Source organism: Mytilus galloprovincialis, chromosome 9 (assembly GCF_965363235.1).
Source record: "Mytilus galloprovincialis chromosome 9, xbMytGall1.hap1.1, whole genome shotgun sequence".
Classification (NCBI taxonomy): domain Eukaryota; kingdom Metazoa; phylum Mollusca; class Bivalvia; order Mytilida; family Mytilidae; genus Mytilus; species Mytilus galloprovincialis.
In genome coordinates, this window is record NC_134846.1 from 7620728 (window position 1) to 7632609 (window position 11882).

The 11882-nt window shown below is 31.9% G+C and overlaps 1 protein-coding gene across 1 annotated transcript in view; it reads left to right on the forward strand.

Annotated features, from left to right (window-relative positions):
* The window catches only part of LOC143044345 (substance-P receptor-like), a 34672-nt gene extending 23672 nt beyond the window's left edge, over positions 1-11000 (forward strand). The window contains exon 4 of the mRNA XM_076216291.1: positions 8411-11000. Coding sequence (XP_076072406.1) covers positions 8411-8569 — 159 coding nt within the window. The 3' untranslated portion in view covers positions 8570-11000. The remainder of the gene's footprint in view (positions 1-8410) is intronic.
* The last annotated feature ends 882 nt before the right edge of the window (positions 11001-11882 follow it).

Consider the following 11882-nt stretch of genomic DNA (forward strand, 5'->3'; position numbering starts at 1 on the left):
AAGACACTATTCAATGAATTTTGAAATTTCAATCTGGTTCATTTAAGAATTGAATGCTTTTTTTTGTTACTTCATTGAGGTGTAAAGCGTTGACCTAAATACATTTTGTATGAAACGCGGAAGCGCTTCATTCTGAAAATGTGGACACGGTCAACGCTTTTACAACCCTATGAAGTTACAAAAAGAAGCATTCAATATTTATAATTACATTTTTTAGCTATGATCATGAAAACACGATTTTTATCAAGTTTTTACTAAATTCACCTTTGCACTTTATTGTGGGACCTCTCGTGTCATCATGAATGATGAATTTCATTGTGTAATACAATTGCGTAAGGAATAACATGAGATGTGCAGTTAGCCAATCAGAATAACGAATTATAATGAAACATACATCTTATGTAATTATTAGTTATATAAAGGCAAAATCAATCGCTTTCGATATATTACACAGGTACTGCCTAAATACATTTTAAATAGTTAACACTTTGAGTGTTTATAGAATCGTAAATAATTATGATTTTTTTTTAATGATGGCAAAATTGCACTATTGTGTGAAATAGCTTTCCTTGTTTTCGGCATCCTGTCAAATAGTTCATGAAAAGTAATAATAATTCTGCATTAAAAGAAAAAAAAGTTGCACTCGTGCTTTAACTTTTTTTTGCCACACAAAACTGTTTTTACAAACATTCTTCCTCTGAACTAGTGGATTTCGCTTAAATATGACTGGACAAAAGGTTTATTTTTTGTATTCAAAGTATGGTGGGCAAGTAAATTATTTATTAGTTTAAAAAAGATTGATCCGTGCTATAAATTAACTTGTAATTTTGATTAAGTAGGCCCTAGATCTCTAGCTTACGTTCTCACCTATTGCAGATAATAGTATTGCCGCAGAATTTTTTTTTAACTGTCCGGTAAGGGTTGGGTAGGGTATACGACCTCAACTTTAGACCTACTTTAGAAAAAAAACTAAGCAGAACAACACCCTGGATTTGTCTACTGTAGACCCCAGCTACTCAGCTTCCCTTTGCAACTAGTGAGGACAATTTTTATTACATTTTCGGTAAGGGTGGGGTTGGTTGTTCGACCCCAACTTTGGATCTATCTTTGAAAAAAAATAAGCTAAACAGAACTTTGATTTTTTTCTCCAGCAGACATCAGCTACTCAGCTCCCCTTTACACATTGTGCGGACAGAAGTATTTCCGTAGACATTTGTTTATTAAATTTTATGTAATGATGGGGTAGGTAGGGTAACTGAGGTCCACTTGAATTTTTTTTACAGGGACTCCAATGTGATGTGGTCTATGCAGAACAATTACCGGAAATCTATGGTAGTTTGCAAAATAATAGTCTTTTTTTATAATGTGATATGTAAAATGTTGGCAAATAATGAAAGCACGCTTCTTAATTAATAGACATAGAAATAAAGAGAAACCGTATGCTAACCAATAACTAATAATTTGAAGCCATTTTTCTCTATTCTTTATACTTTTTGACAATTATTCTCTTCTCATTACATTTTAACACTATTATTCTAGCTATTTTATTTATTTCTTGGTCCATTGTCTCTATTATTTATATTTTTTGTCCACTATTCTCAATTCCATAATCCCCCATCAACGGCCTCTAGTTAATGTCACCTTATAGTCTTCACAAATAAGCAAAATTACTACCTTATAGGCTCCTAATGGCTAACCAATTGAAGGCTTTAATATCCCAGTTTGAATTGTGAAATTGCGGAAATTTTGAAAATTTGATCAAGCAAAATACATTATCGTCCTCGTAGTTCGTAAAATACTGGCAGATGGACCTTTGTCATCAATTCTTATTATCTTGGATCGACCTTTCTAAACTTAAAAGTAATAAAGTTCACGCACCCATATTGTTCCGATTGCTAAAGACTTTTGCATCCGTCGACATTATCTTCGATTAAAGTAGTGTTGATCTGACAACCGCTGTGCATGTATACTTTAACGACCTTTATATGAATGACAAATGACAACATTGTCATTTTTTGAATGACAATTAAACAGTGTGGGAAAGAGAAATTGAATACACTTTCGTTTTTCGTTTTTTTGTTTTTGTGAAATCAAAAATGAAAAATGAAAACACTTTCATTTTTCGTTTTTAGTTTTTGAGAATCAAAAATGAAAAATGAAAATACTTATGTTTTTCGATTTTTGTTTTGTGAAATCAAAAATGAAAAACGAAAACACTTTTGTTTTTATTTTGGTTTTTAAGAAATCAAAAACGAAAAATGAAAACACTTTCGTTTTTTGTTTTTTGTTTATGATATTTCAAAACGAAAAACGAATGGACGCAGATATACACCGACCCTTTTCCCTTAAGTGTAAGCTTGTATAATATATACCATCTGACTTTAAAAGCAATGTTTTAATCACATCGACCTAGAGATAAGTAGAAGCAGTATATCATGTATATTTTATTAACCTTTACCTGAAGTGCTTTGATAATAAATACTACATAACTATTAAAACAATGTTGTAAATAATTCAACATGAACATGCTAAAGAAGCGGTATGATAGCCAATCAGATCATACTTGATACATTTAACTTATCATCAAACATTCCCTACTGGGTCGTTTTGCTTTTGTGAATATTATAAGTGAACATTTATAATATAAAATAATGAAATGAATTCTGATAATTCAAACTGTAATCATGACAAAGGATAGATGCAACAGTGATATACTAATGTCCAATCATCATAACTTGACCGAGACAAATGCGAATATACATTTATATTGAAAAAGGTAACCAGGGATACGGCACAACCTTTTTTTTTTATTTTGTTTACTTTTACGACTTTTATTAATGACAAAGTTTTCAAAAAGACGAAATCATTTACCACTGATGTGGAATAAAGACATAACACTTTCGTCAACTAATTCGTGATTTTGACAGTAACACTAATTTTCGATCATTTTTAGTCATTTGTCCCTTAAACTCTTAGTAATAGTCCTCTTCTTGAATGTACGCAACAGTAGTTTTACTGATTTTCCAATCTCCTCAATAAAATAATTTGGTACCAAACACCTTGCCTTTATTTTCATAAAATGTTGACAAAATAATTTCACTGACCATTTTACAAAACTATAAATTTTTCAAACAACATGAAACTCTCACTTTGTCTGAAAAATATCGTATATAACAGTTTGGAAAAAAGTTATTTTGAAGCCAAGAAGCTTGATATTTCCTAAACAATAGAACGTGTTTTCAAAAGTTCAGTTGATTTTACCGAGTTATATCCCTGTACCACCTAAAGAGATATCTATCATTTTAAAACAAGAAAAATGAAGGAACCAAGTGAACTCATATATATTTTATTAATCGTTTCAATAGATAAAAGCATCAACGAATAACCTTGCAACTGTTAGGGCAATGGTTCTTTCATTAAAGTCATATGAAATCTCAAATTAAAAAAAAAAATATGATGCATATGTTTTTATAACTAAATAAATAGTTTTCAATATAAAACGTACTTGTGTTGACATAAATATTTATTATATGGTCCTTTTTTTATAAATTTCTTGTTACAAAACATTGAATGTTTCGAAAACCTTAGGATTTTCTTATTCCGGGATTACCTTAACTGTATTTGGGTTCTAATGCTCTTCAAATTTGTACTTGTTTAGCTTTATAACTATTTTGATCGTAGCGTCACTGATCAGTCTTATGTAGACGAAATGCGCGTCTGTCGTATTAAATTATAATCCTGGTACCTTTGATAACTTTTTACACCACTGGGTCGATGCCACTGCTGGTGGACGTTTCGTACCCGAGGGTATCACCAGCCCAGTAGTAAGCACTTCGGTGTTGACAAGAATATCAATTAAATGAATTTTCTGTTACAAAACTTTGAACTTTTCGAAAACCTAAAGATTTTATTCTCCAAGGAGAAGATTACATGTACCGTAGTTGTATTTGGCACAATTTTTTGGAATTTTGTGTCCTCAATGCTCTTCAAATTTGTTCTTGTTTGGCTTTATGACTATTTTGAACTGAACGTCACTGATGAGTGGTATGTAGACAAAACGCGCGTTACCTTTGATAACTATAAGCAGAAGTTTACTTTTTTTAATTGCTTGCATCTAGAAAGCAGTTCGCCGACATATTTTCGGTATGCAAATGACCTCAGCGAAACCCTTCTCGTAAAAACTCAGTGATCGCAACACGCATCGGTATGTCTGTCAAATAAAACCCCTCCGGGTGAGGGAATTTTTCGCTACATTGAAGACCCATTAGTTGCCTTCGGCTGCTGTCTGCTCTATGGTCGGGTTGTTGTCGCTTTGACACATTTCGCATTTCCTTTCTCAATTTTATAGTAATTGATTGTACATGTCACACACGTGCTCAATATCCATGCTTCTTTTTTTATTGTTTACAATAAATTAACAATCAATAAATAAAGGCAACAGTAGTATACCACTGTTCAAAAATCGTAAATCTATCGACAAAAAACAAAATCGGGGAAACAAACTAAAACTGAGGGAAACGCATTAAATATAAGAGGAGAACAATGACACAACATTCAAATGTAACAAACATAGCAACAGACTAAGACAAAATCCGATGAGAATAACCAATATAACATCAAAACCAAATACATGAATTTGGGATAGAAAAGTACCTTGACACGTCTTATAGCAATGTGAATTCAGACTCAAATATAGGAGAAAACAAACGACACAACGGAAACACAACGTAAAAATGTTACACACACAGAAACGAGCTATGATATAACAATGGCCATTTTCCTGACTTGGTACGGGACATTTTTAAAGAAAAAAATGGTGGGTTGAACCTGGTTTTGTGGCATGCCAAACCTCGCACTTTGATGGCATTGTTAAATATAACATTAAAATGACAACAAAATAATACAGAACTTCAATACAAATAAATAGGAGAACGTATTAGGCAAAGAAAAACATGAATAATAGATAACAAAAGGCATTAGGTTTAAAATTCAATACGTCAAAACCACGCCTTGTCCACATAAGACTTACCAGTGACGCCCAGATATAAAAGTTCGAAAGTCAAAAAATGGTACAAAGTTGTACAGCTCTGAGGATCAAAAGTTGAAAAAGGTTGTGCCAAATACGCCTAGGGTTTTCTGCTTGTGATAATAACATCCTTATTATTTAGAACAATTTCTGCTATTTCAAACAGTAAATTTTATCAAATGAATATAAAAGATGTACATGATAAAACAGACGTCTTAACTAATTACAGAAAACAAAACCCGAATACATAATATTTTGAAGACGAACACAGAAAATAGACACACCCGACTTGGCTTAAAAACACCACAATTAAGTAGCTGTCATATTTTCACACAACAACAGACTGGGAAGGGAAAACAAATAGACGATTATACGAAATGTTTGCGTAAAAAGTCATAAAAATGTGCACAGAAGACTAAGTAAATAATATATATATATATATATATATATATATATATATATATATATATATATATATATATATATATATATATATATATATATATGCATTGCTTCAAGAATTGGATAAACACTATTGTTTACCAGTCACTCGTTTCATATGACTTTACGACGAAGTAATACTTTTATATGAATTTCGAAATTGGCAATAGATTTCGAAGATATTTATGAAGACGAACAAATCTGTCTGTTGTTCTCAAATCTGTTTGTGTAAAGGAACCTTCTAAGATAGACGCAACAGTCAATTACTAATCTTCAAATCTGGTAACTCGATAATACTAAGAGTATGCTACTTATTTATCACAAGAAAACTGTAGGGATTACGTGAATTCTTAAGAGTTTGTAAAACATGTTTAAGTAGCATGCTTCTTTAATCTATTAAATATGCTGTTAAAATGCTGTTTTCTCCTCTTTTTGACACAGATTCCACATTTCAAATCTCAATTATATTATAAATGATTAACCGCCTTAAATTGGTACAATATTTCAAAAGTTATTTGCGAAAGTAAGGTGAATTATTATTTCATAAAGTAAAAGTAGTAATTCTATATAAATTACACAATTGGCAAATGCTTTTGAAGAAATTTATAAAAACGAATGATCTGTCTAATCACTATCCGAATATCTCGGTTTTCCTTCTAAACTTCATAAAAATAATCTTTTTTTGATTTGATCATTCCGTATATAAATGATTCATTGAAGTCTATAATTGAATATATTATTAATGCGGTTTACTAATTTCATTATATTTATAAATGTCATTTATACAAATTTTCAAATATATCTTAGTAGAAATATATCACTATAATAACATTCTACATACTGCAATCGTCTATGAAATCAGTTAATTGCAACATTTGCGAATCTATAGCAATACTTGTATTCGTCGCATCTTGATAACACTAAGGCAATTCACAATCATAATACTTTCCCTTAAAGTCGTTACTGAATTATGGTATCTTTATTATTTTTTTTCTAGTCCTTTAAAAGACCGTTATAGCCCCATATCTAACGATAAAGACAATACAAAGGTTTTTCACAGACGTTAACTGAGTTTATATTTGTTAGATTATAAGAACAACTTGAGTAATAAAAGATGCAATAAAGGTTCCAATATCCACAAAAACGTAAAATCACAAAAATACTGAACTTGGAGGAAAATCGATTCGGAAAGTCCATAATCACATGGCAAAATCGTATAACAATACGCATAAAAAACGAAATGACAAGAACTGTCATGTTCCTGACTTGGTACAGGCATTTTCAAATGTAGAAAATCCAATACCCAACACAGCTATGAAAAAAGGTATAATTAAGGATGTTCGCTATTCTTTGTTTTGGCTTTTGTCAGATATCAGAAATGATATAGTTTATAAATGTAGAACCTGTCAATAAATTGTCATCTCGTTTTTGTTTAATTTGAGTATATATTGGTATTAGAGTCATTTATGAAAATTCCTTGTTATTTTTCCTAGTTTTTGAGAGAAAAAATGTAACATTCATGAAAAATCTACAAAGAACCATTTCAAGCCAAATTTTCAAATGATCAAGAAAATCTAAGAAACAAGGCCACTGACCTTTCATTTTCTTCTGCTTTTAAAAATCCGTTTGTAATATACTATTGATTTACAAATAACCCTTGAAAGAACTTTGTAAAGAAAAAAATCAAAAGCTTACAACCTAACTGTACAACTGATAAATATTGCTTGACTTCGGAATCTGCTAACGATATCATGATCAGCACACACTTAGAAGATATAGACCTTAACACATTACGTACTATCGATAAGATAGTATTGACATTTTGATAACAGTGCATAGTCAGGACGTTGTATTTGATCTAAAATATAATACTTTTTGTATCAAAAAGTGTATAGGATAAGATTGGGTGCACAATACTAGATGAACAGTCAAACTCAGATCGAAAATAAACTGACAATGTCATGACAAATCAAAAAGAAAAAAAAAGACAGAAGAGATCACCCCTAGTTTTGGTGAGGTTCGTGTTGCTTATTCTTTAGATTTCTATGTTGTGTCATGTGTCAGTTTATTTTCGATATATGAATTTAGACAGATATATTTGAACGGATATTCCACAACGGTCAACTAACTAGTGATGCGCCCGTAAAAGTTACGAAGACAAGATTTCGACTTCACCTTTTGGAACTCTTGGTTTAATAGCTTCCTTGTGAGCAACTCTCTTTCAAGGAAATCCTGATAGGAAAAACAAGCCCGCGAATATCGTATCAATTGGGCATTATATACTCCGTATGTAGGCGCTTGAATTTTGCTACTCAGAAAAGGAGAGTTTATAATTGGGAAACTGAAATCCTCCTTTTGTCGTAAAGTTTAGGTTTTCAACCGACCCTCATTGTCAATTTCTAGATATAGATCAAGATATGAGGCAGACTAAACTGTATCCTGTATCTCTAATTCGTAGATTCATAGTAACTTAATTTTTAACTATTTAGTGTGAGAACAGCATCTGTATAGCGGAAAGTAAAATTAAAGGGTATTTCTCACTTTATATCTATCTTCCTAAAAAGTTTCTGTCAATATTTCTGTTTTGTTCAATTTCAATAGCTCTTACGCATGTTTAACCTTAAACTTAACTTTTTAATAATAGCATTTCTCCATCATAATTTAATGATCACTATTATTAAAATCATTACAATGGAGTACATAGTTATACGGTACAAATTTATCAGGCTGATTATTTGATAAGGAAGACGCGCGTTTTGTCTACTCATCAGTTACGATCAGGTAAACATACTTAGAATGTCAAACAATTTAAAGTTACATACTAGAAACGTTTGATACATACGTGCATAAGATATATATTTGAAAATATCGTGTAGCTTAAACGACAGCTTTTAATTGTGCGTAATTTTCCAGGTAAAAAAATGAATTTGCTACTTTTTGTAGGAGAAGTTTAAAAAAGAATTCAAGAATTTGTTTACAACATGTGGTGGTTGCTGTAAACAGTACCGAAAGATTTCAATAAGACGACGAAGTTGTAATACTGAAATGGTCATTCAAGGAAATAGTACAAAGACATTGAGAAGTTCTCGAAGCAACAGTTAAACTTGTCTAAACAATCATTCGAATATCTGTTTTATGATATTTATATAAGGATCGAATGTTGACATTTTTGGTATTACTATGTAATATATACTTTGTTTATACGATAATTACGAAATAATATTTTTCTTGCCGCCCTCCTCGCACTCTTCCTACGACCTGACTACGTTCGAATTCATACTACGACTTTCATTCTCATTGTCATTTTCACATAAAATATATTAAATTCTCTCCTGGTTTTGTTTGTCTGTATGTAATAAGGAATTCGTGTCCATTTTCTCTAACTGCCCAACCATGCCACATTATGTATGTATGTGCCTATCCAAGTCTGTAAACCAGTGATTGTTGTTTGTTATTGTGTTACATATATGTTTTTCATTCATTTTTTTTAACATAAATAGAGCCGTTAGTTTTCTCATTTGAATTGTCATTTCGAAGCTTTTGCGGAATGGAATGTACTCATTGTCAAAGGCCGTTCGGTGACATATAGTTGTTAATGTCTGTGTAATTCTGGTCTCTTGTGAAGAGTTGTCTTATTGGCAATCATACCACATCTTCTAATCTTTTTTTATATTCACACATCTGTGTCATCTCTACTATCGTTCACTAAAATATCGTCATTTGAGCTTGATTGACCAGGAATAGGTTGTAATTCAAGTTGTATTAGTCGTTCCGCTGGATCAGGGTTCGTAACTATCAGAGCTCTTTCTGCATCTTAATTAACCCCTATTATCACGCCTACGTGTTCTAGTAGATCTTGGTGGCATTGCTGTATTGTTTCGGAGAAATCTACGTATTATTCAGAAATAGAAGCAATGGAACTGTATTGATATTGATTTTGATATTATTGCTGAGAACGTGGTCAGATCGGTGTGAACGTAGTATAATCGTGGTAAGAACGTGCTATAATCGCAGTGATGCGTGTTTCGATCGTGTTGCAATCGGATAACCCTTGGGACATGGTCGTAGTGAGAACGTGAGGAGCGTAGAAAGATGTTGATAAGCGTAGGGAGGTCGCAGAATAGGCTCCGTTAGGACGTGTTATAATCGTAGCGGGATCGTTGTAAAAGCGTAATGAGGACGTAGTATCATCGTGAAAGCAACGAAAATTTACATTTTCATGCCGCTCATACCGCGACCTCGCTACGATCTGAATTTTTTTAAATCGCGGTGAGCGTTGTGCGATCGTGGTCTAGTGGGACTGGGCTTAAGGGAGAAACAAAAAACTAGAACTCTGGGTCGGAATCGCTGCTTTGAGAACCGTAAACCTCTATTTAGGTTTTGATACTGATATGATCTACATTTTGCATTCAAAGTATCATATAAGTGTAATAAAGAAAGTACCAGGATAAGCAATGTTCCGATTCCATCGGCAAACGCTGAATTTAGGTGGACTATACGGTTTTATCTTACAAGTGTTTTTGATTAGATTTATTCTTTACTAGTTGACGCATATATTTCTTGTGTGAGAACCGTTCTGATAAACACATAAAAGAGATTCGCACACAATACATTTTTCGAATAATATTTATTATTTTATTATTTTGCTGCAAAACTTTCATACCAATATTTAATTCGTGCGTACACTTCTTCAGTTTTATTTCCGACAGCAAACATATTCCTAATCTTTTGGGATCTCAGTTTTAGTTTGAAACCCGGATTTGTTTTCTCTCAATCGATTAACGACTATTGAACAGTGGTATACTACTGTCTTTATTTATTCTGCCTGGGTTATCACATCATAGTTCACTTACTCTTAAATACACAATAAGGGATACATTACAAGTCTTAATCAATGATATCTAGGTCAAGAAAACGGGATTATTGCTACGTCATTTGGAATATATCTATGGTATTATGTGAAACATATATTCCATAACGGTCAACCAACTTTGTAAAACCTATCGAAAGATAGTACTTAAATTTTTAACTAGATTAAATATTTTGAATATATGCATATAACCTAGGTTACCTTATTTACTGCAAGAAGTGTCTATCAAACCTAGTCACAATATACAACCCTTATGTATCTTAAAACTTTTTGACGAACTTAATTTAAAGTCAAAATATAAGCCGACAATGGCGAGTAGTTCAAAATAAAACGTATGTCGTGCTTGAGCAGGTAGTACATGTTCATATTCGAGTATATTATAACATAGGAAATCAATTGATGATTGATGTTTAAACTTAAAAATTGATTTTTCAAACATCAGAACAATCTCGTTCGTGTTAGATCCTAGTTTAAAGTTTTCCATCATTTTTGTTAATAAGTTTCCTTTCTAAATTCTTAGCACAGTGTTATTTTCAAGTTCAGATACTTGACATTATCTATTGAGTTGTATAACATTATTTTTGTAATGATGAGTTTGCTATTTGATAACTGTTCTGTTGTATATTCTGTATATATATGTTGGATAAAAAATAAAAATATAAAAAAATGTTCATAAATGTCAATATCAGGAAAAGATGCATGGATTTTCTTCAACATCGAAATTATTTTACATCAGTGGCTTTTATGAGAAAACAAAAATGTAAATATATAGATAAAATGATATTTTGTCTAAAAAGTTGGTATGCTGTATGAATATATAGATACATTAATAATATGATAGTTCATTATAGGAGCGTTTTGTCTCTCGTTTGCATTTCTCCAACAAATGAGATTAAATTATAATGAGGGAACCATCTCGTTGGTGCAATGGACGTCGGAAGGGGCGATAAATGGCTGGCCCGTGTTAAGAGAGAGCTATATCTCTTGCATGTTAAAGACACCCTTGTAGATTTCGGAAAAGGGCAGGCTAATGCCGCTACAAGGCAGCACTCACACCCGCAAATACGAAAGGGATTAATATAAGTTGCAAAACTTGTGTTCCCCATCCACTTTAAATAAATATGTTTAAATTAAAACAAACTTAATGAACAATTTCAAGTTAAAGTATCTCGTGAATATTAATAATTGGTTTGTGAATTTGAAAAAAAATATAATTTTGATATGAAGCAGTTTATTCATAGATATAAAAAGATATGGTATGAGTGCCAATGAGACATCTCTCCAGCTAAGTCACAATTTATAAAAGCAATTGATTATAGGTTAAGTACGATATTGGCTCACACCGAACAGCAAGCTACACAGGGCCCTAATATGAAGGGGTAAAACCATTCAAACGGGAAAACCAACGGTGTAATCTATTAAAACAAAACAGAAAATCTTATAAAGCACATCAACAAACGACTACTACTGAACATCCTATATTTCAAGTTTGCTGGATTATATAACATAAAGGCACTATGACTGTCATACAAGTGAGAGTTGAAG